Source organism: Bubalus kerabau, chromosome 5, assembly GCF_029407905.1.
Source record: "Bubalus kerabau isolate K-KA32 ecotype Philippines breed swamp buffalo chromosome 5, PCC_UOA_SB_1v2, whole genome shotgun sequence".
In the NCBI taxonomy this organism is placed as follows: domain Eukaryota; kingdom Metazoa; phylum Chordata; class Mammalia; order Artiodactyla; family Bovidae; genus Bubalus; species Bubalus kerabau.
The window spans coordinates 2,600,541-2,626,237 of record NC_073628.1 but is presented as its reverse complement, the minus strand read 5'-3'; the positions used below and the strand labels follow the sequence as shown (position 1 = coordinate 2,626,237).

Genomic DNA, 25,697 nt, shown 5'->3' with positions numbered 1-25,697 from the left:
CCCTGGCTGCTGTGGCCCCCAGGTGCAGGAGGAAGGCCCTGCTGGGTGGAGCCACCCGGCCTCTGGCTCCTCCCACTGGCCTTCACTGCCCACGGGAGGGGGATGGTCGAGCCTCCTGCCCCGTCGGAAAGGACAGCCTGGAGGGGGTGGCCCTGCAGTCTCAGCACGTGGGCCCCCCACACATCAGATAATCCAGGGCTCTGACCCCTCCTGAGACCAGGAAGGGCGCTGCCCGTGGGGTCTGGGTTGGGGCTGCCCCTTGAAACCAAGGGACAGCGTTTTAGGGTGAATGAGCACCCAGAGAGCACCGACTGGCAGGCTGGGGACCCTGAGGTGTCCCCGAAAGGCAGGCGTAGACGAAGGGGCAGCGGGCTGTCTGGACGCGGCCCAGCAAGCAGGTATCCGTAAAGCTCAGCCCCACCCAGAGGGACGTGTTTGACCCTGAGCCGGCCTCCAAGCAGTCCCTGTATCCCCCATCGCTCTTGCTCTCGTTTTCAGCTGTCACTTGCTGCTCACGAGGCGCCTGCATGCCTCAGAACTTGTCATTTCATGGTGTGACCAGCATATTGGGGACAGACCCAGATTCAGGTCGGAACCTAAGGACATGCCCTGCCCTGTCTCCTCCCCTGGGTTCAGTGGGGGCATTTCTCAACCCCAGTGGGGGTTGTCAGGGGTCTCAGGACCTTTCTCCAAACCTCACTGGGGGCTCAGATGATAAAGAATCTGCCTGCAATGCAGGAGACCCACATTTGATCCCTGCGTTGGGAAGATCCCCTGGAGAAGGGAACAGCAACCCACTCCAGTATTCTTGCCTGGAGAATCCCATGGACAGAAGAGCCTGGTGGGCTACAGTCCATGGATCGCAAAGAGTCAGACACAGCTGAGCGACTAACACTTTCAGTGACTCCACTGGACAAGACACAGTGGTGGGACTTGACCTGGGCGGCCGCCAGTGGGGTCTGCAGACCACAGGCCTGGTGAGGGGGCCGTGGGTCCATGCCCCGGAGCTTGAGATTGGCCAGAGGCTGGAGGGGCCAGCGGCCCCTGTGATTGTGATCCATGAAAATCTTGAAAATTTGAGTTGTTTTTTTTAAAGAAATAGCATCCATCATCGCTTCTGCATCGGGCCGTCTAGGCGGCTCCTCTCGGTGCTCCACTCCTTTCCACGTCCACGAACTCTCCATAGTGTGCGTGGACTGCAGATGGGCTAGCCATGGGTCAGCTGATGGGCGTCTGGGCTGCCTCCATGTGCTGGCCGCCGTGGACGTGTGTGTGCACACGTTGCTTGTGGACGTAGGTTTTCAGCTCTTTCTCGTTTTCCTTTTGGTCTCACTGGGGGCCCTTGGCGTGCCCCCTGCCATGTCTTGTGGCTCAGGCCAATGTCACGCTGACACGTCGGCCCCAGGAAGCTGGGTGCGTTCGAGTGGGGTTTGCTTGGGGCCAGACGGTGGAGTCCGTTGGAGGGTCCGGTGAGCAAAGGGGCTGGAGGTGAGACCAGAGGGCAGCGGTGGGGGCTGCACCCCCGAGATGTCAGATCACCTTCCTGGACCATCCCTACCGCGGCAGGACCTGGGGGCGCCCTCAGCCCAGTGCTGGCCTGGTCCCACCCGGCTGGCAGGGCCTCTTTCTCCACTCGGCCGACGGAACCGGTTTCCCTAGAAACCACGGGGACAGACAGGTGGAGCTGTGACTGGGTGGTCTGACGAGGGGTCCCCAGGGCCTGCCCCCTCGGTTATCCAAATGGGCCTGGAAGGCAGGGCTCTTGTTCCTGCCTAGGCAGTCAGCAGTGAATAAGGCCCTTGAACCGGAGGCTGGGTGGGGCCAGGAGCCATGCAGGAAGAGCCTGTGGGCTCCCCGCAGAAGTGCAGACAGCCCCTGGGCTGTGGGAGGACCAGGGCTGCGCACAGCACACAGTGGGTGTTCACGGATCGGGCTGCAGAGGAGCGGCCACCCCAGCCCAGGACCGGAGGCAAGAAGGGCGACCCGTTCACCCAGAGGGTCCGGGGCTCTTGCAGGCGGTGGCAAGGAGGCAGTGGGCTTCCCTGCCGTACAGACCACAGCCTCGTAAACATTCTCCAGAGTTCCTCTCCTGGCTGTCAGGGCAGCTCCGCCACGGTGGGGTGACCCCCAGGGTGGCCCAGCGCGCCTGCCCCAGGTGACCTGGGAGTCGGGGTTGGTGCCAGCCGGCCGCATGGTCCTGGGCGAGCCAGCTCACCCTCAGGGCCTCAGTTACTGCATCTGTAAAGTGGAGAGAAGGCAGGGAACTGGAGCTTTGGGTCTTTGTTGCTTCCAAGAGCTAGCATCCTCCCAGCCCCTGCAGGGGGTGTCAGGCAGACAGGAGAGGGAGGGGCGTGGTGCCCGCTGCCCACCCGCTGGCTCCTCTGGTATGGGGCAGGGGGTGATGCAGGGGTGCATGCGCCCTGGGGGGCTGCCGCTGTGGGGGTATTAGGACTGTCCAGCAAGAGGGAGTTTTCAGTTTACACAAGGATTCACCCCTGATGTTAGAGAAGCCAGGCCCCCTCCTGTCCTCTTCTTGCACTCAAGTTGTGACGAAACCCCCCCAAACCCAACTCCTGGAAACCTCGGTGAGCCCTGCACCCCAGGGCTAGGTAGACTGGGCTCCAGCCCTATGGGAAACCCCACGGTGTGGGGCCACGATGCTGTCAGGGGTCCACACCCGGTGCAGAATGTCCTGAAGGAAGCAGGCGATGGCCAATCCCAGGGGAGCAGGAAGCCCAGGGGCATTGCCCTCTGGAACTTGGGTCCCCAGAGCAATGTCTGTCCTTGCCGGGAGCAGTCATGACATGGATCGTGCCCTCCTGCTTAGTGAGTCCCCCAGGGCTCTCAGTGATGGGGGGACTGCCCACCTGAAGGCCTCAGAGGACGCCGGTGCCGCCTCCGTAAGCAGGGGTGGGACCAGCTTCTTCAGGGTCCCAGGAGGTGGTCATCCGAGTGAGGCTCTGTCTCTCCTCCAGCCTCGAGGTGCTGAGGGCATGGCCAGCAGCTGCATCCAGGGCAGACAGGGGGCTCCAGCCTCGGATCTGGAGCCTCGTTCCCCGAAGAAGAGTGATTCGGGGGGCACAGCTGGGGAAGGAGGCTTCACCCCGACCCGGACAAGGCCAGGGAGGGGTTTTATGGAATCCAAAGCCAGTTGGGCATTAAAGAGGAGGCTGTAGGGCTGCATGTTAAGTGGGTGTCCTTGGACATGTGACTTCTACATTGTCGTTAAGTCACTCAGTCGTGTCCGACTCTCTGTGACCCCATGGACTTCGGTAAGCCAGGCTTCCTTGCCCTTCACCATCTCCTGGAATTTGCTCAAACTCATGTCCACTGAATCGGCGATGCCATCCAACCATCTCATCCTCTGTCATCCCCTTCTCCTCTTGCTCTCAGTCTTTCCCAGCATCAGGGTCTTTTCTAGTGAGTCGGTTCTTCAAATCAGGTGGCCAAAGTGTTGGAGCTTCAGCTTCAGCATCAGTCCTTCCAGTGAATATTCAGGACTGATCTCCCTTAGGATGGACTGGTTGGCTCTCCTTGCAGTCCCAGGGACTCTCAAGAGTCTTCTCCAGCACCACGGTTCAGAAGCATCAGTTCTTCGGCGCTCTCACGTTCTTAAAGGCAAAAGGTGGCTCCTGTAGTGTTTGTTGGTTTTTTTAATTTCAGCTTTTAAAACTTGAAATACGGTTGATTTACAATGTTGTGTTAGTTTCAGAGGTACATCAAAATGATGGTTATCCATGTACATATATTCTTCTACGGATTCTTCTGCATTATAGGTCATTCTCAGATGCTGAGCCTGGTTCCCTGGGCCACACAGTACGCCCTTGTTGTCTATTTGCCTTATATATAGTAGTTTGTATCTGTTAATCCCAAACTTCTCATTGCTCCCTCCCCATTTCCCCTTGGGAACCATAGGTTTGCTTTCCGTCTGTGAGTTATAGTGTGTGTTGTACGTAGCTGGTTCTTAGCACAGTGAAAGTGAAAGTCACTCAGTTGTGTCCAACTCTTTGCGACCCCACAGACTAACTATACAGTCCAGTCCATGGGATTCTCCAGGCAAGAATACTGGAGTGGGTCGCCTTTCCCTTCTCCAGGGGCTCTTCCCAACCCAGGGATTGAACCCAGGTCTCCCGCGTTGCAGGCCGATTCTTTACCAGCTGAGTCACAAGGGAAGTACATAGTTGGTTCTTGGCATAAGCTCAGTTTTTTTAACCCAGACCTCTGATCACACTTCTCTGTCTCCGCCCTCTGGGCCCGCACCAAATAGAAGGGGGCCTCTGCATGCCGGGCTGCACATCCGACAGAGCGTGGGAGGCAGGGAGGGCGTTGGTCAAGACCCGATGCCCAGCTTTCCTGCATATCGTGTGACCCGATGCCCGGCTTTCCCGAACATTGGGCATGGCGCTTCTGCATGCAGTGTGGCCATGGCTGGTTCTGGGAAAAACTGGAGCATGATTACTGCACGGCATCCACCCGTCCGGATGCTCAGGGCCGTCATGCAGACCAGCTGAGGTGCCGGCTGTGGCCCACGTGTGTGTGTCTGACTCACGTTCCTGTTCTGTGGCCATGGTGGCGTCCACAGTCACTCTGGTTCCTCCCAACTCTGTCGGGGTCCCGCCTCCCAGCCCCTGGTGTGTCCAGCACTTCAGGTCAGCAGCCAGACTCAGGCATGAGGTCACCTGGGGGCCCACGTCCACCTGCTGCTTCCCATGCTGGACTGAGAGCAGGCAGGTCCGGATCTCGGCCTGGTCTCCTGCCCTTGGCCCTCTCCATCCCACCTCAGAGCCCCATCCCCAGGATGCAGTTTGCATCTGAAAATCAAGCTCTCAGTGGGACCGGCAGGCAGGGTTGGGGCGGGACGGGCTGGGATCAGGCCTGCAGCGGGGCCCACGTCGGAACAGGCCATGGTGGCCCTCACTCTCTAGAGCTGGGCAGGGCAGCTCTGCCGCAGAGGACGTGCACGTGGGCGGCGCTGGCTGGGCCAGTTGGCCCGGTGTCAGTCAGGAGGCCAGGTGGGCGGGTGCCAGGGCCTGGCCCTGCCCTTGGCCACGTGACCCAGCTGAGTCAGCCGGGAACACCCAGGCAAGGCCCTGCCGACCCTTCAGCAGGGCAGGCCACTTCCAGCCCCTCTCCCCGGGGCTCAGCCGCTCTGAGGTGGCCTGTCTGGGAAACATCTCCCTGGGGGAAGCTGGGCTCCCACCCCGTCTCGGGATCCTGCCTCCTCCCCTGGTTTCTATCCCTGCCCTCAGCCGTCTCTGAGGTACGGGGGGCAGCGGGCTTGAAGCTGTGCCACCTTGACGGGACCTTGGCCCAGTCTGAGCCCTCGGACTTCACATGGCTCTTTCACCTCCTGGGACCTTGGTTTCTGCACCTTTAAAATCGGATCATGAGATCCGCTCCCCTTATCCCTCAGGTGCCATGAGAATCGCATCGCGTGGGACAGTGTGTGTGAAAGGGCCCAGGCTTCGGGGGGCCTGTCCGCAGCACAGAGCCTGCAGGAGCCCTGGGTCCAGAGTTCTGAACACTGGTCTGCCGTGTCAGGGTGCTCCCCTGTGTTCCCATGCGGGCTGCTCAGGCTGCCCAGTTAGAGCCCCAAATGCTGGGACCAGACAGGGGACAGTAGGCAGGACCTGACTGTATTTCTGGACCTTTATGAGGCTCCTCTCGGCAGGGACCCATGGTCGCTAGCCTTGGGGCCCCAGCAAATTTCTGGAATGCAGATGTGTGGTGTGGACACGGCGGCCGGGGTCCTTTCCCTGACAACTGCCATCCTTCCCTGGGCTCTGCTGACCCTCCACTGGGTGTGCAGACAGAGAGCCAAGCAGGCAGGCTTCATCCTCGAGCTCATCTGTGATTTGGGGGCATTTCGCCCCTCGCCTTTCATAATCATCCCGTTCAAGCAGAAGTGGGTACACTGTGAGCACGGGCACATTGGTGGTGTGGGGGCCAGGCTGTACGTGCCTGCTTCTCCCACCTCCACCGATTCATGGAGAGCCCCCAGCAGCCCCGCATCACCCCTCCACTGCCCAGGAACACCTCCCCTGCTTCCGCCAGCACATCTGGGCTGGCATGACCCTGGGCCAGCGGTGGGAACACTAACCAGGCAGCCATGGGCACCCTGGGTTGGCCCGTCAGCCTCTGCAGGGGACTTTGTCACCTGCATTCAGAGCAACGCCCCCTTCACAAATAGGGACCTAACGGAGGCCATGCAGACATTGCAGGCAAGGCGGGATGCCCCCACCCACTTCCATGCCGCAAAGTGGGATGTGCAGCAAGCCCGGGGTTCTGTGGGATTCCTTCCCAGAGCCTCAGCCCTTCCCACCTCCCCAGGCCACTGTGGCCCAGCGGATTCCGGCCCTGGAGAAGCGGGCCGCGTGTCCTTCCCGTGCAGCCGCCAACGCCCCAGCGAACTTTCTTCATGAGGATCACGTTGTTCTGGCTGGAAGGCAGGCGTCGGGGGGTGGAGGGAGCGGACAGCGTTTAGAGGCACAGACTGCTCGGAAGGCAGCTGCCAGCGGGTCAGGGCAGGCAGTGTGTGGGCCCCCAGGTGGGACACTGTGGGCGCTGCGCCTGCTCTCCCGGCCTCGCTGTTGGCCGCTTGGCCTTGGCTCAAGACAGAGAGCTTGTCACCTGCCAGGTGCCCAAGCCGCTGCTGGAGCTCAGAGACGGGCCGGGCAGGCAGCTCAGAGCCTGACCTGTAGTCCGTCTCTGGGCCGGCACCGCCTGGGACCCGGCTGCCCCCGATGTTGGGGAGCTTTCAGGCCCTGGGGGGACACGGAACTGAGGAGCCTGCTCAGACCACGGCAGGGGGCTCGGGGGGAAGGGGCCGAGCCAGGAGTCAGGGCTGCCTCCCCTCCCGGGCTTGCCTACTGTCCCCCACCTGCACCCCAGGGCTGGGGTTCCTGCCCGCTGGGTGGGCCCCCAGCAGCGCCCCCTCCGCCCACCGTGGAGGTGAGGTGGAAGCCCGCCGCACCTGCGCCCTCAGCTCTGCAGCTCGCGCCCTCCCAGGCCGTGGGTCCAAGTGGGCAGTGTAGTGGCTTCCCTGGGGGCTCCCGGTCTGCAGACCCCTCCTCTGTGCTCGGCAGGGATGGGCCGTCTCAGGCCACAGACACACGGGGCTCCCCTCCCCACCGCTGCCCCGCCTCCTGGCCTCCACGGTGAGCCCCCCTTGGGGGCCCTGGGGCCCAGAGTCTCTGGACTGTGGCTCCCCTCTTGAAGAAACACCCGAGGCTCCTCACTGGGGTATCAGGGCCCCACACATGGGTTGTGCTGGGGACCATCCCTCCAGGCCCCACAGTGTCCGCTCAGACCCTTGGACTCTGTGATCGTAAGCACCAGACGAAGCCACAGGCGGATGGTGGGATCGGCCTCCTTCACGGCCCCCGGGGAAGGACTTGGGGGCCGTCGACCGAGGGCCAGCTGGACAGATGAGCATCGTCCCAGTGACCAAGGGCAACTGGAGGCTGTTACTATAAGAAGAGCTCAGCCCGGCCCTCAGAGGCCAGAGGTCAACGAGAGGAAGGCGCACGGCGTCCTCTGACAGCCCAGGTGGGAGGAATCGAGGCTCCAAGTGCCCACAGTGGGGTCAGAGAGAGTGTGCCCTCCAGAGAGAGTGCCCTGAGTGCTTGGGCAGCTGGCGCCCAGGCCAGGACAGAGGGAGAGGGCTGCCCACCGTGGGTGCGGTCCTGACTGCCGCTGGCCCAGCTGGGAAGTCTGTTTCTTCACCCATCTGTTCTTCCTTCCCTCCATCCTTCCCTCTATCCTCATGCACTGGCTCCCATAGGGGTCTCCACTCCCAGCTCTGCGTGCCTTCAGCTTTCCCCGGGACAAGGGGAACCGCTGGCCAGGGCTCAGTCAGCCCAGCATCAGGCCGGCGGTCCTCCCGGCTCAGAGCCTCCGAGGGTCTGCAGATCCTCCAGGCATGGCCGGATTCCTCCTGCCTCCTGCCAGTGCGTGGAGGACAGGGCCTCATCTGCACCAGGCGTGGCAGGAGGAGCCTCACCAGGGTTCCCGCGGAAATCGGCCCCAGACCAACCCTGACCGCCTCTCTGAGGTCCCCCCTCCCTGGACCTGCGGAGGAGGAGGAGGCTCTAAGCCCAGGGGCAACTGGGCTGCCTTCTTCACCCCAGGTCCCAGGGTCCCCGAGCCCTCATGCCCCCTGCCAGTCCCTAGGCCTGGCTCTACGGAGACACAGCAGACAGGAGGGACAGCACTGTCCCCTCCCTGGAGCTTGCGTCCTGTGGGGGAGGAGAGCTAACTCAGACGAAGGAACACAGAGCGACACTGCAGTGACTTGGACTGTGCCGCGAGGACGTGGCGTCGTGTGAGACAGGGGGGCGGGTGGCAGCCTTCTGAGAAGTGACATTTGATCCAAGGGTGGAATTCGAGAAGGACCCGGCCACCCGGACAGACGGAGATGTGGGTGAGGGCGTTCGGGGGGGCCGCGTCCAAGCAGAGGCCCCAGCGGGCACGGGCACGTTTGAGGAGCATAAAGGGGACCAGTGTGGCTGGGGCAGAGTGGGTGACGGAGCCAGGCAGGGAATGAGGTGGGAGGAGCAGGCCGGGGACCTGACGGTCTGGAAAACAGGGACCAGGAGACAGAGGCCGGACTGTGTTCCAAAGGCACAGAGGAGCCCTGGGGAGAGCGGGCCTGGATGTACCGCTGAAATGAACAGAGCAGCGTCTCCACCTCCACGGCCTTAAAGGAGACCATGGACGGCAGCCAGGGGTGGGCACTGGGCAACCCCTGAGGCCCTGCTGGAGAGGAGCCACCCCCGCCATCCGAGCAGGTCAGAGGGGGCCTGCGGAGGCCTGCGCCTGGTCTGGGGAGTCAGGACACAGAGCGGGTATCCACAGGTGCGTCCCGGCACTGCCCTCGGATTGGGGCTGTCTGCTCTGGGCCAGCAGTTCAGCCATGGAGATGTCACCTCTGATGTGTCTGATGGAGAAGGCAATGGCACCCCACTCCAGTACTCTTGCCTGGAAAATCCCATGGATGGAGGAGCCTGGAAGGCTGCAGTCCATGGGGTCGCTGAGGGTCGGACACGACTGAGCGACTTCACTTTCACTTTTCACTTTCATGCATTGGAGAAGGAAATGGCAACCTACTCCAGTGTTCTTGCCTGGAGAATCCCAGGGATGGGGGAGCCTGGTGGGCTGCTATCTATGGGGTCGCACAGAGTCAGACATGACTGAAGTGACTTAGCAGTAGCAGGAAGGAAGGAAAGAAAGGAAATGAGGTTGCTCGCTAACTATCTAGAGAGATTCACCGGCGGTGGTGGAGGGGAGAGACTGGATGGATGGATGGATGGATGGGTAGATGGGTGGATGGATGGATGGATGGGTGGATAGATGGATGAGTGAATTAATGAATGGATGGATGGATGGATGGATGGATGGACAGATGACTGGATAAATGGATGGCTAGGAAGTTGGTTAAATGGATGGACAGGTGGGAAGGTGGATGGATGGGTGGAATAATGGGTGGATGTAAGGGAGAGAGGGAAGGTGGGAGGGAAGATGCTGTGGACAAGCAGATGGGGGGCTCCCAGACCACTGAGGCCACTGGTCCCCAGTTGTTATCTGCGCCGGGGGAAGACATGCCTTAGGACCTGAGGAGAGAGGCAGCCAGGGGCCTCTGTGCCCACCCCCAAGGGCCCGTGACCAGATTGGGGAGCTGAGGGCAGGAGCCCCTCTGCCCGCCCCCAGTTTGCAAGACTCAGCCCCTGAGAGACGAGAGGCTCCTGGTGAGGGCAGCCTACCCGTGTCACCCCTCATCGCGCACCCTGGGCCCCCGGGCAGGACCGCATCGGACTCACCTTGGCTGCCAGCCCAGCGCTTGCGAGAGCCCAGCTGCAGGAGTGGGAAGGCAGGGCTGCCTCTCAGGTGCTGGCCCCCTGGCCTGAGAGGCACCTGGGCAAGCAGTGAGTGTCCACCGGGACTCCGACCAGCAGGGGCTGGACCCCAGATGCCCACCCTCGCCTTCCCCGGCAGTGGGTTTGCTAGAAACCTAGCTGAACCGATGGGGGTGGGGGTGGGAACTCAGGAGCCAGGTTTGAGATGATTCTCAGAAAAAAATACCCAACCTCTCTGAAACCAGTATCCCCATCTGTGAAACGGCGCAGGTAACCAGCTTGGCCAGGTGACACCGCAGTGGTGAGGAAGGGGAGGCCACTAGGCCCAGCTGCACCTCGGGGGCCCCCAGGACCCCTGGGCAGGAGCACAGAGAAGGTCCTGGGGCTGCGGATGGAGCCCTGGGCCACCCTGCCCCTCCAGAAGCCCCACCCAGGCACCCACTGTCCCAGCAGGAAAGGCTGCTATCTGCTGCTCCCATCCCAGGAAGGCCCAGGGCCGTGGGAGAAAGTGGGGCCTTTGTTCTGGGCTTGGCAGGAAGCCATTGCCCACCCAGGGAGGCGGCAGGGGGCACCCCCAGGCTTGGAAGAGGTTGGTTAGCCAGCCTCCGTGCAGCACGTCCTCAGGGAGAGGACAGAGCGCAGCATCGGGCCCGAGTCCCCGCTCTGCCAGCACCTGGCCGGCTGCGACCACAGGGCTCTGGGGGCCACGATTTTCTCTTCTGTAAAACGGGCTGACGTCCACTGTGAACGGCTGGCCCCGGCCCTGCTCAGGGTGGGGCTGCGAGGGGCGCGGTCGAGATGGGGGCGGACCCGGGAGGGCGTGGCGCGCCGGACCCGGGAGGGCGTGGCGCGCCGGACCCGGGAGGGCGTGGCGCGCCGGACCCGGGAGGGCGTGGCGCGCCGGACCCGGGAGGGCGTGGCCCGCCGGACCCGGGAGGGCGTGGCGCGCCGGACCCGGGAGGGCGTGGCCCGCCGGACCCGGGAGGGCGTGGCCCGCCGGACCCGGGAGGGCGTGGCCCGCCGGACCCGGGAGGGCGTGGCCCGCCGGACCCGGGAGGGCGTGGCCCGCCGGACCCGGGAGGGCGTGGCGGGCATCGCAGGGCTTTCCCTGGGCTGCCCCTCCTGCCGGAGCTGGGAGGCAGGGAAGTGACTCGGGCCGACCTCGCCCTAAATTCACCTGCACTTTCTCTCCAGGCCGAGGAGCTGAAGCAGGGGAGGGCGGGGGGTGGTCTCACGGCGTCCTTAGGTGGGCTGGGCAGGCCGGAGTCAGGGCCAGCCCCAGCCCTCACCCGCGGCCCCTGGCGCTCTGGGCCGCCTGTCTCGCCCTCCTGTGGCCCCCTCTCGGGCAGCGCTCCGCCCTCCCCATGTGCATCAACGCTGACCCCCAACCCGGAGCTCCATCCCCGGGGAGGGGACGGCGGGTGGCCCACGCTTCGCCGTGTCCAGGGTCCGACAGGGCCGCTTTAGCGCCAGCCCTTGAGTGGAGGGCAGAGGGTCCTGCCATAGCTGTGATGGCCAAACTGGTTGGTCGGGGCCTGGCTTCCGACTCGGGCCCTGAAAAGCCTGCACTCGGTCGTGTGGCCTTCCTGGGTGACCGCTCCGCAGGGCCCTGGGGCCCTCCATGTCCAGTTTTGGACCGGACTGTATGATGGGGCCCCGATTCTGGTGTGTCTCTGGTCCCCTTGCCGGGCGGGTGGAGGATGCCCGCGGCCTCCAGGCCGCAGGCTGTCCCGATCTCGGCGTAAGGTGTGACCAGCGCTCCCTCTCCTTCCTTCCAGAAGCCCCCCTGCGCCCACGCCATGAAGGAGGAGGCCTTTCTGCGACGACGCTTCTCGCTGTGTCCGCCCTCGTCCACCCCACAGAAGCTCAGCCGGAACCTGCTCGTGGGTGGAGAACATGAGGTCGATGTGGGTCCAGGTCAGTGCTCATGGGGGGACCCGGTCACCTGGAGGCCTCGGGAGGGGCGGGGGTCATCCCGGACCGTGTGACCTCGGACAGGTCCCTTGCCCTCTCTGTGCTGTCCTGGTCAGGGAGGGAGGGCGTCCACCATGCGGGGTTAATGAATAGAAGGCTCGTAGGGCCGGAGAACTCCGTGACCTAGGGGGCCAGGTTTCGCCCACTTGGCTGTGGAGGTCCAGCAGGGGGCTCCCAGTCCAGGCCTGGAGGCAGATCCTTGTCCCTGCAGAGGCAGTGCGGTGTGGTGGTCAGGCAGCCTGACCGCAGCCCCCACCCTCAGGCTGGGGGAGCCCGTTCCAGCGGCAGGGCCTCGGTTTCCTCATCTGTAAAGTCGGGGAATATTAGGACCTGCGCCCCCTGCAGCAGAGTCTTGGGTCCTGGGTGGGGACGGTTCAGACCCGCTGCTGTCGTGCTTGGAGATAAAGCGCTGGGCATGCAGCACGCAGGTCCCCTGAGCCTGCCGGTGCTCTCACAGCTCCGGGCCTTAACCCCCGCCCCCACCCCAACGCCCCACATCCGCCCCCAGAGAGCCCAGCGCGTCCTTCTGGTGGCCCCGAGGGGGTGGGAGAGGGGCCCCCTCTGGTGCCCGGCCTGGCCTCCTGCGGCCCACCTACCCTGCTCCCATCACCTGCTTTGGAGCCGAGGAGGGGACCCCAGCCCCTCCAGCCCCTGGGAGAAGCACAGACCCGGGTGGCAGGTGTGATGGGCAGGGCAAGGAGGCGGGCATGGACAGGCAGAGAGAGGAGCCGGTGCCAGCCTCTGACTGTGGGGCGGCCTGCTCCCCGCTCCCGCGGGGCCCCTGCATCCACCCAGCCCAGGTGGTAGCATCCACTCTGGGAGGCTGCCCCCCGACAGCCCCAGGCCGGGTCCCCCACGACAGCTCCTGAATCCAGTGCACCTGGATGACAGGGTCCCTGGGGCACGGAGGGGGCCCCCGTCAGCAGCCAGCCCCGGGCTGTGGTCAGGGGAGGGGACGCAGGGCCGAGTGCAGGGGCGCGTGCTCCTTGGTGACCTCTCTGCCCCAGCGCGCCTGGCTGCAGGACGGGCTCACCACTCCCGGTCTCCACGCTGGCTTTTCTGCAGAGCGCGGCTCCCAGGCCAGGGCTTCGGGGAAGGGGGTCTGCAGACATCGCCCTCTGTGGGCCCTCTTCTCGCTTCCCGGTCAGCATGGTTCTCCCCTGGTCATTGCCATGTCCACTCCCGTGCAGGGACCAGGCAATCAGCCACCAGCCGCAGGAAGCATGCGGGACTGTCGCCCACTTCTTCCTGCCTGTGAACCTGGGCTTTAGAAACGAGCGGTGGGTGGGGCTTTAGAAACGAGCGGTGGGTGGGGCAGCCACTCCCCCCAGGATCGAATCCGGGCACCTCAGGCCCCTCTCCCACCTCTCAGTCAACCCGGAGAGGACTCCTGCTGGGAAGGGGCATGGGGACAGTGTCCACCCACCCCCCTCCGAGAGTCTGGCACTGGGGGCAGTGGGGCTCCAGCCAGAGGACTGGGCTATGGGAGGGGGTCAGCTGTAGTCTGGGTGCCCTGGACCTGCAAACTGGGGCTTGCCTCGCAGAACCCTAAAGGCCAGGTCACCCTGGCCTGGGACTCCCACCCAGCAGTGACCCCCCTCCCTGAAGTGACTCCCATCCCAGTGGTGATACCCCCTCCCAGCAGTGACCCCCCTTCCTCCCAGCAGTGACACCCCCCTCCCAGTAGTGATACCCCCTCCCTGCGGTGACCCCCCCTCCCAGTGGTGACACCCCTCCCATTGGTGACCCCCCTCCCTGCGGTGACACCCCGTGTGGCTGGCTGGTGGTTATTAGATCTCTGGTTCCGCACCCGCCTCCCTGGCTGGCTTCCTGCCCCGCCCAGGCCGCTGGTGCCTGAGCCCCGCCTGCCGTGCACTGGGCAGCCCTGCCCCGGGCCTCACGCTGGCCGCTCTCTTGCAGGGAAGGACGTGGAGCCCCACGGCCCATCACCGACCCGGGATGAAGGGCCCCCAACCCCAGGCTCTGCCACGAAGGTGCCACCGGTAAGCCCGGCTGTGGGGGGTCCCGGGACAGGGGGCCTGCCCGAGGGCGGCAGGACGTGCCCGAGGCATGGGCAGCAGGCGCCTGGCCCAGCTGCCACCCCAGCTCTCTGCTCCGAATCACGGAGGCTCCTGGAGCCGGAGTCACAGCGTGTGAGCTGCCTTCTCCAAGCTGCCTTTTTGGAGTGACACGGGACGGGAGACGGGGCCCAGAGAGGGCTCGGGGACGGAGAGTCACGGCACCAGGGGGCCGGGCCTGCTGTCATAAGGAGCCCGCTGGGGCGCAGCACTTCCCCCTCTGGCTTTGCCTGCACTGTGCCCGCGCCCGCCCCCTCTCAGGGCCATGCCATGATCTGGAAAAGCACACACATGGGCACACACACACAGATACACACAGATGCACATACATACAAATACATATACTACACACAAATAAACATACACACAGATACACACGGATGTGCCTCCACACAAGATACGCACACATACAGATATGTATACAATGCACAGATAGACATATACACATAAATATGCACACAGATATGCATACATATCTTCCCTGGTGGCTCAGACGGTAAAGTGTCTGTCTACAATGAGGGAGACCTGGGTTCGATCCCTGGGTCGGGAAGATCCCCTAGAGAAGGAAATGGCAACCCACTCCAGTACTATTGCCTGGAAAACCCCTGGATGGAAGAGCGTGGTAGGCTACAGTCCATGGGGTCGCAAAGAGTTGGACACGACTGAGCGACTTTACTTCATGCATACATACACAGATACTCATAGATACACATACATACAGATACATATACTACACACAAACATATACACACAGATATACAGATATGCATCCACACACAGATACACACACATACAGATACGTGTACTATGCACAGATAAACATATACACACGTATGCACACAGAGATACACCTGCACACACAGATACACACATGCACATGGGTGCCTGCGTACACACACAGACAGACACATACACTATGCATACAGATAAACATATACACACAGACACGCGCACACACCCCACATGTTCCCCAGCCCAGTGCCTCTCAGTGGGGCCCAGCTGTACCCTTCCAGGCAGAAGCTTCGATCCAGGGAGGGTGCGGGGCGTTAGACATGCCCTTCCTCCCTGCAGAGGGTCTCAGGTCAAGGGAGCTGTGGCCCCTGGCTTGGAGGCCCCAGTTCTGGCTGTGGGGCTGGGGGCACACAGAGGCCAGCTCTCCCCACTCTGGTCACCCATAGGACCCCGTGACTGCAGCCTGGCTCCTCTGGGACCCCATGCCCCACTCTGCCAGACAAGGGGTTAGTGGGGGTCACAGCCAGCATCCCCCACCTCAGCCTCCAGGGCTGCCCACTGCTAGGAGCACACTGGGAATGCCTGCATTCGTGTGGGATTTGTTTAATTTAAAAACTTGTTTTGATTACAGTGAAATACATGTAGTGAAACGCACCATCTTAACCATGTCAGGCGCACGGCTCAGGGGCGCTAAGCACACCCGCACTCTCACCACCATCCCTCCTGAGAACGCTAGCATCTTAGAAAGCAGACGCCCTGGCCTCCGCCCCCCCCAGCACTCGCTCCCCCCCAGCACTCGCTCCCCCCCAGCACTCGCTCCCTGCCCCCCCCAGCACTCGCTCCCCGCCCCCTCCGCCGTCTCTGTCACTGTGAACTTGACGACTTTAGGGACCTCATGTGGGTGGATTCCCGGCGGATTTGTGATCTCCTTCTTTGTGTCTGGCTTATTTCACTGAGCATCGTGTCCTCAAGGCTCGTCCAGCTTGTAGCTGTGTCAGAATTCTCTTCCTTTTTATGGCCGAGTAATGTTCCATCATGTGGTTGGCCTATGTTCTGTTTCTCCAACCATCTGCCAGCGGACACATTTATTAGTTTAGACGCAGATTCATAAAAACAGTGAAAACATGGTTACTGGTGGATCCAGGGATTTCGAAGCGGGACGGCGTCGGCGGATCAGAAAACAATTGCTTAATTAAACGTTAATTAAGGATATAAAGAGTGGTTAAATAAGGATAGCTTAGTGAGGAAATTCAGTGGAGAAAAGAGGCTGACTAATTCAGCCAGAAGGTGACAGAAAGAACGACATAGGGAGACCAAGTTTTGGTGAACAAGGCCCGCACTTTATTTTCCAAAGTAGTTTTTATACCTTAAGTTATGCATAGAGGATAATGGGGGAAGGGGTAGAGTCATGCAGTAAGCCAGGCTTTCTTCCTGCAAACTTATCATATGCAGAAGTTTAGGTGATTTGCATCATCTTCTGGCCCGGAGGCCTGTTAACATTTTAAGAAACTTATTTTTCTCTAAAGGTGATTATTATAAAGTCAGGCGCCACCCTCCAAAAGCATTAGATAAAGTTGCATTCCTATAGGGCAAAGGTGTGGTGGGCTATAACAAGAAAAAGAATTAACTCAAGGGTCCAAGATTACAAACATTAAAGCTACTACTTACACCAATTATATTAATCAATACACTGCCAGGGACACAGCAGGTGAGGGATATGGAAACTTAGCAGCAATCGTTGGCCCAACAAGTGAAAAACCCTTCACCAATACAATTTCTAATCAATCTTTTAACTGCTCAAAGGAATCTGTATTCAGACAGTTTAGAACATCTCATGCCTCTCACAGTTGGGAGGCTCTGAACAATCACATGTGGCCGGAAAAACCTATTCAGGCAGGCTAGAGGACTTCCAAAGGAGTTTGTAGGTGGAAACACTGTCACACCCAGGAATTATTAACTGGAGCTGTAAGTTAACTCTTTTTTCAGAGAGAGGTAGTGGGGGACAGCCCCCCGTAAAGCCAGAGGTGTAGGTGAGGGCACAAAGCAGAAAGTAGGCAGACTCTGGTTTTGGGGGCAGATGCTTGAGAATTTCCAGGGGGACTCCTGAGGCTCGATCCCACCTTTGCATATGCCGAGCCTCCTTCCTCATGACCTTTGCCAGGGGCAGAGCTCCTGCTCCCGACAGTTACTCCTTCTACAACCCGGTGAAACACGAAACCCAGTGAAAGCACTTTAAATGCAGTCAGGAGCGCTCGGTTCAAGTGTCAGATCTCACTCCCTCAGTCAAGACGTCTGGGCATCCTGTCCAGGCAAGACCTGCAGGTGCCGGGGACACAGTCATGGATGAAATGAAGTCCCGTGGAAGCAACCTGGGTGTCCATCGGCAGACGAATGGATGAGAAAGCTGTGGTGCATACACACAGTGGAGTATTACTCAGCCATTAAAAAGAATGCACTTGAATCAGTTCTAATGAGGTGGATGAAACTGAAAAACACCAATACAGTATATTAACGCATATATATGGAATTTAGAAAGATGGTAACAATGACCCTATATGCGAGACAGCAAAAGAGACACAGGTGTAAAGAACAGACTTTTGGACTCTGAGAGAAGTCGAGGGTGGGATGATTTGAGAGAATAGCATTGAAACATGTATATTACCATATGTGAAACAGATCGCCAGTCCAGGTTCGATGCATGAGACAGGGCGCTCAGGGCTGGTGCACTGGGATGACCCTGAGGGATGGGATGGGGAGAGCAGTGGGAGAGGGGCTTAGGATGGGGAACACATGTACACCTGTGGCTGATTCATGTCAATGTCTGGCAAAAACCACCACAATATTGTGAAGTAATTAGCCTCCAATTAAAATAAATAAATTAATTAATTAAAAAAAAAAGCAAATCACCCCCCACAAAAAAAGAAACGAAGTCCCCCTCTCCCGGAGCTTACGTTCCAGAGGGGAGATAGGCTCCAGACAAAACAAGTGAGTCTGGACACGTCCGAGGCCGTGGGAGGAAGGAAAAGACAGCTCTGGAAGCCCCAGGTACTTAAGAGAGACTCGGGGCTGCTATAGAGGGCGCAGTTCTGGGAGAGACACAAACTCTAATATATATATATATGATAATAAACAGAACATTTGTTGTTGTCCAGTCGCTCAGTCCATTTTTAATATGGATACATATTTAATATATTAATGTTAGGCATTATGTTCTATATAAGCTTAACATAATATATAATATTTAATAGCATATTAAATATTTAGTGTATAGGTCTTTATGTATATGTACACATGTGCATGGGCGTGTGCACAGTTATTCAGTCGTGTCCAACTCTGCGCCCCCATGGACTGTAGCCAACCAAGCTCCTCTGTCCATGTGATTCCCCGGGCAAGAATATCGGAGTGGGTTGCCATTTCCTCCTCCGGGGGTGGGGGAGGTGGTTGGTCTTTCCAACTCAGAGATCAAACCCATGTCTCCTGCATTGGCAGGCAGATTCTTTACCACTGCACCACCTGGGAAACCCATACACACACACACACACACACACACACAATATATATATTATATGAAAAATAATTGTAATATATAGTGGAGCCATATGTCACCTTGTTCTGTGTTTTCCAGGTCTCCTGTAAATGTGTTACCATACGTTCATAATGTAGTACTAGTCGCTCAGTTGTGTCCGACTCTTTGCGACCCCGTGGACCTAGCCCTCCAGGCTCCTCAGCCCATGAGATTAACCCGGCAGGAATACTGCAGTGGGTTGCCGTTTCCTTCTCCGGGGGATCTTCCCGACCCAGGGCTCAGACCTGCCTCTCCTGCATTGCAGGCAGACTCTTTACTGTCTGAGCCTCAAGCCCTAGATACTTCATAATTTTTTTAAAAATTAAAATAAAAAATAAATATATGTTATGTGGTTTTCCAGGATATAAAGTCAAATCACATGAAGCCAACCATTTTGAGTGAGTAACTCAGCGGCATTTCTTGCGTCCACACTGTGGTGCAGCACCACCTCTGTCGAGCTCAGAAACGGTTCCGTCACCCCAGAGTGACCGTGCGAGCGGTCACGCGCGTCCCCTCCGCCACCCACAGCCCCGCAGCCTCCACTCCGCTTTCCGTGTGCACAGACTTGCCTGTGCTGGACACGGCGTGTCAGCGGGGCCGTGCCACGTGCAGGGCTCTGTGACGAGCTGCTTCCACCAAGCCCCGTCCAAGGCTGTGCCGGGTGTCAGGGCTGAGCCATGGTCCGTGGGCTGGATGGAGCCGGGCGGTTGTCCGCTCGTCAACGGGGCACGCGCGGGCCGTTTCCCCGCGAACACACACGTGCAGGTGTCTGAGTCCCTGCTTTCACTTCTTTGAGTTTGTACCTCAGAGTGGAATTGCTGGGCCAGATGGCAATTCTGTGGCAAGATGGCTTTCTAGAAGATTCTGTATTTGGCCTCTTGGAGAAAGCGCCGAGCGGTGTTCCTCAGCGGCTGCCCCGCGTTATAGTCCCGCTGGCGGGGAGGCGGGCGCCCGTGTCTCACACCCACCGATGCGGGCGGCTTTGGTTCTGTCTGGAGTCGTCCCCGTGGCCGTGCCCGTGGGTGTGAAGCGATGTCTCACCGTGGTCGGGTGAGCACTTCGCTGAGGACCGAGGGGGATGGGCGTTCTCTCACTGTCTTGTCGACCGCCCGAGCACCTTCTCTCCAAGTCCTCCGTCCACCTCTGCATCAGGCTCTTGTCTTTCGTCAGCTTCCCAGGTGGCGCTCGGGGTCAAGAGCCTGCCTGCCAGTGCAGGAGACACCACAGCCTTGGGTTTGATCCCTCGGTGGGGAAGATCCCCTGGAGGAGGAAATGGCAACCCACTCCAGGATTCCTGCTTGGAGAATCCCACGGACAGAGGAGCCTGGCGGGCTGCAGTCCATGGGGTCGCGAACGACTGAGCGCACACCCACCCAGTTCAGCTCAGTCGTTCAGTCGTGTCTGGCTCTTTGCAACCCCATGGACTGCAGCACGCCAGGCCTCCCTGTCCATCACCAACTCCCGGAGTTTACCCAAACTCATGTCCATTGAGTCGGTCATGCCATCCAACCATCTCATCCTATGTCGTCCCCTTCTTCTCCCGCCTTCAATCTTTCCCAGCATCAGGGTCTTTTCCAATGAGTCAGTTCTTCATATCCGGAGAAGGATACGAACAGGAACACCCCCTCCGGTGTTCTTGTCTGGAGAATCCCAGGGACGGGGGAGCCTGGTGGGCTGCCGTCTATGGGGTCGCACAGTCGGGTACAACTGAAGTGACTTAGCAGCAGCAGTTCTTCGCATCAGGTGGCCAGAGGATTGGAGTTTCAGCTTCAACATCAGTCCTTCCAACTGTGTTGAGTTATTAAGAGTTCTTCCTATATCTGGACACTAGAGCTTTGTTAGATACATGATTGCAGTTGCTTCATCACGTCCTGTAGGTCGCTGTAAAGCACTTTTTTAAATGAGTTTTCCACGGCCGCACTTTGGTGGTCAGACCCCCACGTTCGTGGCTCTGTCTGTGCCCCTGAGGGCGCCGGTCATCGCCCTGCTCTGCCTGCATGTGCTGTGGCCTCAGGAGCCGGCAGGCAGGCCTGGCAGGGCCCCCAGCCTGGCCCTTATGACGGACAGCGGGGGGCACTGCCCCAGCCCAGGGCTGCTGTGACCCTGCCCAGCAGCCTCGCAGGGCCCAGGAGCAGAGGGTGGGGGGCATGGACACCCTACCCCGTCCACTCCTCCCAGCCCCACGGCCCCCATGCTGTTCCCCTCTCTTCCTCCGTCACCCCAAACAAGCTCCTTCCAGCTGCATCTGGTGGAAAGCGGGTGGCAGGAAAGTGGCAGAGGAGGGTGTGTTCGTTCATGCCTGCGTTCGCCTGATGTGCTCCCCAGGCTCCCAGCTCCTGGTGCCGGGGGTGCTGGGCGGAAGCCGTCCACAGTGGAGCTCCTGGCAGGTCACCAAAACGTGCGTGCGGCTGGTACGGCAGGAGAAGCTGGGCCGGCCGGGGTGGGTGATGTATCTGGGGTCTGATGCCAGCAGGGTGGTCCGGGCCATTTTCCTCCTGGGGAGGCAGCTCAGTGAGGCCTGAGGAAGGAACAGGGAAGAGCATTCGGGCGGGGGGAATAGCATGGCATGTGCTCAGGAAACTGGGGCTCTGGGCACAAGAGCCCCAGCACTCCAGGAGCTGGAGCATCAGCCCAGCCCCCAGAGCCTGCCACCTGGCTCCTTGCCATCACTCCTGCTTCAGTCCAGAGGTTTCCTCTGGAACAGCGTCCCCCAGGTGCCCTGACCATGCCCCTGGCTTCCCAGGCTCTCGAATGTCCTGACTGGTCTCAGAGAGTGCGCGCAGAGTGACAATGCCCGGGTCCAGCCCCCTTCGGAGCTGTGTGACGGTGGGCAGGTTCTGAGCCTCTCTGTGCCACAGGGCATGGCTGGGAGTGTGGGCAGAGCCGCCGTGATTCACACACACATCCGCCATCTCCAGCGCAGCTCTCACCCCTCCTTCCCTCCGTCCTAACCCCGCACCGGAGGCCCTGCCTGGCACTCAGTGCCATGGGCACAGCTGGCCCACTGGACAGCTCTGGTCAGAGCCCCGCCACCGGCTCCGCAGCCTCGGTGGGCACTGAGATGCCCAGTGACGAAGGGGGCAGGGGAGGGTGTGGCAGCCCGCTCCAGGATTCCTGCCTGGAGAATACCATGGACAGAGGAGCCTGGTGGGCTACAGGCCACGGGGTCGCACAGAGTCGCACACGATTGAAGCGACTTAGCACACAGCACGGCCGGGCCCTCCCCCTGGGTGGTGGCGAGAACTAGGTGAACGAGGGTGGCTGCGACCTCAGAGGATGGGGCAGCCAAGGGGTCCATGCCCCTCACCTTGTGCAGGGAGAGAGCCGGGGCCGGCCAGCCTCCGGGCCCCGCTCCTTGGCTTGGCGGCTCGGGGTAGGGGCACGCGGTCCAGCGGACAGCGCAGGGCAGGACGCCTCTGCAGGGGAGCAGAGAGGGAGCATCTCCATCTCGGCGGCCACAGGACTCTGTCCCTGGAGCCTGATGCGGCCCCTCGATCGCACGCAGCCACGGACAGCGCGGAAGGAACGGGCATGGCCGCTGCCAGGAGAGCCTCCCTGGTGGATGCAGAAATCTGGACTGCGTGATTTCCACATCTCACCTTGATTTTTTTCTTTCCCCCAATCCCTTAAAAATGTGAAACCCAGGACGTCCCTGGTGGTCCAGTGGTTAGGACTCCATGTTTCACTGCAGGCGGCCTGGGTTCGATCCCTGATTGGGAACTAAGATCCCACAAATGCTGCCCCCCAAAACGGTAACAGCCATCCTGGGCTTGCAGGCCTTACAGAAGCAGGCAGGAACCTGTAGCCTTTAGTCCTGACGTTTTCTCCCCACACCCCAACTCCGGCCTCAGTTTCCCCGTCTGTAAAAGGACTGAGGGCCCGTCACTTCCGTGTCTGTGGATGCAGCTCCGCCCTCCCCCCGCCCCACAGCCTTGGACGGCTGGAGGGGGCCTGGGTGTTGCCCCCTGACCAGCAGCTGCTGTCAGGGCTCCAGGGACAGGGGTCCCCCTGCACACACACGAGCCCTCCCTGCCCAGAGGCTGGGTACACGACGGTAGCTGAGACGGGTGCCTCCTGGGCACCGCGGGGAGGGTCACTGCCGTTTGCTCAGTGTCGGCCCGCGGGGCCACCCCCCAGCTCCTGTTCACTCCATCTCCCCCAGGCCGGGGGTGGGGGCGGGGGGAGCAGTGGGCTCCCACCTCCTGCTGCCTGCACCCCCAGCACCTCCCCTCCTGGACTGCACGCCCCCAACCTGAGTCTCTCCTGCAGGCAGAATACAGGCTGTGCAATGGGTCCGACCGGGAGTGTGTGTCCCCGACAGCCAAGGTCAGCAAGAAGGAAGCTCTCAAGGTGGGCCTGGGCCCGGGGAGGGGCCGCGGGCCTCATTTGCTGGATGAAGGGGTGCCTGGGCCAGTGCGGCCAGCCCCCACCCCCAGCCTGATGAGGGGAGGGGGGCAGATGGCACCCTGGCCCCCCCACACCCCCGCTTCCTGTCCTCTCCCGGGACCCGTCCTTGTCCCCTAGCTCGACGCCCGTGGGTGGGAGCCCCGGGGAAGGGCCAGTCCGGGGCCTTCTCCCCTGACCCCTGCTGTGCCCCGGGCCCAGGCGCAGAAGGAGAGCTACCGCCAGGAGAAGAAGCGCGCCACCAGGCAGCTGCTCAGCGCCCTGACGGACCCCAGTGTGGTCATCATGGCCGACAGCCTGAAGGTGAGCGCGGGCCCCCACCTCACGGCTGCATCGGGGGGCCATCCCCAGGGACGGCGCAGAGTCACCAGCCCCTCGGAAGACAGCTGGGCGTGCGGCGCCCAGCTGCAGGCTGTAGCCACGTCCTGGGGTGCCCCTGACCAAGGACCACAAGCTGGTGGCTTACAGCAACCAAAACGGACCCCCAGGTCCAGAGGCGGAAGCCCCAAATCAAGGTTCTGGTGGGACAGGCTCCTTCCCAAGGCTCAGAAGGAGGGCTCTTCCTGCCTCTCCCCACCTCTGCAGGCCCTGGGTGTCCCCGGACTTGTGGCCACCTCCCTCCAGCCTTTGCCTCTGTGGTCACCTGGCCTCCTCCTGGGTCTCTGTGTCCTGTTCTCTTACAAGGATACAGTCATTGGACCAGAGCCCCTGCTCCAGGAGCACCTCATCTTCGCTCGGTCATGCCTACAGAAATCCTATTTCTGTTTAAGGTGGGGGGGGGGGAACCCCTGACCTGCGGGGGGCCCAGAGTCCGGTGGAGTCCCCTGCTGGGGACACAGGAAGGAGGCGAAGGGCTGGCTTCTGGGGACAGGCCTGGGCTGTGGTCAGAGGCCTGTGTTCAGACCTCACTGAGGCTGTGAGCAACTCCCTCAGCCCCAAGCCTCAGTTTCCCCCTCCATAGAGTGGGGATAAAGCTGTGGAATCCCTGGGGCTCCCGTGAGGGGCAGAGGAGAAAGCAGACTCGGGAGCCTGGGCGTCTGCAGAGCTCTGGGCCTTTGTGGGCTCTTTTTTCTTTTTGTTCTACAAAATTATGGATAAAAATTAGGTGCAAAAGTGAATATTAATTTAGAATGAAAACAGAAATGATCACAAATTTCAAAATCACAAGGCTGATAATTACAGCAATCACTGCTTATTGCCAGTTCCTCTTAGGACTGGGGCAGGGCGTTGAACTTGAGGTTGAACTTGAACTTGAGCTCCATGAACTTCAGTAAATCTGGCTGCAGCATCTTTCTTTGGATTCACCATCTTTTAGAGCTTCTGTTAAAAACTAAAAGAGAACCCTACCCAGAGCCTGGGGCCCCGTCCTTCTGCCCCTCCACGCAGTTCAGATGCCCCCGGGGTCCCCACCCGGCACTGACGGCAGCACCCTTCCCCCCAGATCCGAGGGACCCTGAAGAGCTGGACCAAACTGTGGTGCGTGCTGAAGCCGGGAGTGCTGCTCATCTACAAGACACCCAAGGTGGGCCAGTGGGTGGGCACGGTCCTGCTGCACTGCTGCGAGCTCATCGAGAGGCCCTCCAAGAAGGACGGCTTCTGCTTCAAGCTCTTCCACCCGCTGGACCAGTCCGTCTGGGCTGTGAAGGTACTGCAGTGTGAGCTCTGGGGCTCGGGGGGGGGGCCAGGCAAGGAGAGAGCCCCACGGGGCGAGGTGGGAGGGGGTGGGGGGTGCGGTGCTGGGCAGGAGGAGAGCATGGCCGGCAGTCAGGAGCCTGGTGCTGGGGCCCCAGGAGCAGGGGGTCCAAAACTGGGCTGACAGTTCCAAGGGTTAGTCACTCAGTGGCTGGGGGATCTGATGTGGTCCGTGGTCTTCCATGTGGAACACATGTTGGGGTGGGGGCTGCTCAGGACCTGGGGGCCTGATGGGTTCAGATCACACGTCGAGCCCTGTCCAGAGGCTGGGGAACGGGGCCATGTGAGGGCGGCTGCTCCAGGCCCAGACCTCCCCCTTCGGAACCCGGGGGCGGCCCAGCCCAGGACCAGAGCGGGTCAGGTTGCCAGATGAAGTCCAGAATGCCTGGGTGCATTCGGATTTCAGAGAGCGATCAAGAAGGGTTTTTTTAGTATGTTGTTGTTCAGTGGCTAAGTCGTGTCCGATTTGCAACCCCGTGGACTGCAGCCCACCAGGCTCCCCTGTCCTTCACTATCTCCCCGAGTTCACTCAAACTCACTTCCGTTGAGTCAGTGATGCTGTCTGACCATTTCGTCTTCTGCCGCCCTCTTCTCCTTTTGCCTCCGATCTTTTCCTGCGTCAGGGTCTTTCCCAGAGAGTCGGCTCTTTTTTTAGTATAAGTATGTCCCAAATAGTGTATGGGATATATTTAAACTGCATATGTGTAATTTTTCTGAGAATCAAATTTAACCAAGCGTCCTGGATTTGCACGTGCTGATTCTGGCCACCTAAACGGGGGCTCAGAGAGAAAACCGAGGGTGGGGCCTCCAGCTGAGAAGGGGGTCAGGGAGCGCCCACTCACCGCTCTTGCTACCTGCTGCATCTACATGGCCTGACCCCACCTGGGGGTCCCCAGGCCCCAGAAGCATCTGTGCTTGTGTGAGTGTGGGTCCCCATGGCCGCCTGACCTGTGCCTCCCCCCGTCCCTACACGATCCCTCGGGTGACGCCACCTCTCTGCCTCTCCAGGGCCCCAAAGGCGAGAGCGTGGGCTCCATCACGCAGCCCCTGCCCAGCAGCTACCTGATCTTCAGGGCGGCCTCCGAGTCTGACGGTGAGTCCCACCTGCCCTGCCAGTCTCCACGGTGACCCCACGTGAAGCACCCCCGCCCCTTGGTGGAGGGATCAGCCAGGTTCAGGGGACCCCGGTTCAGACCCTCCTGACGCCATCCAAGGGGGCAGCCTGGCGTCAGGACAAGCCCACCCATCACCTGCTCCTTCTCTGAGCCTCAGTCTCCCTCATGGGCAAAAGGGAGAGCAGTAACACCCTCTCCTTAGCTGCTATGAGAATCCGATGACCTTATTTAACAGATAACAATGGCTGAGTGCCAGGCACCATTGAATCATCAGGTGCTGCTT

At 60.6% G+C, this 25,697-nt stretch overlaps 1 protein-coding gene across 2 annotated transcripts in view; it reads left to right on the top strand.

Moving 5' to 3' along the window:
* Nucleotides 1–25,697, top strand: part of OSBPL5 (oxysterol binding protein like 5) — a 67,543-nt gene that overhangs the window by 21,548 nt on the left and 20,298 nt on the right. The window contains exons 2-7 of one of the 2 annotated variants that reach the window (XM_055580552.1): nt 11,633–11,771; nt 13,749–13,831; nt 22,473–22,529; nt 22,809–22,910; nt 24,049–24,252; nt 25,308–25,392. In XM_055580552.1, coding sequence (XP_055436527.1) covers nt 11,654–11,771; nt 13,749–13,831; nt 22,473–22,529; nt 22,809–22,910; nt 24,049–24,252; nt 25,308–25,392 — 649 coding nt within the window. In that variant the 5' untranslated portion in view covers nt 11,633–11,653. Of the gene's footprint in view, nt 1–11,632; nt 11,772–13,748; nt 13,832–22,472; nt 22,554–22,808; nt 22,911–24,048; nt 24,253–25,307; nt 25,393–25,697 lie in introns of both variants that reach the window. The other variant, XM_055580551.1, reaches the window with a different exon arrangement.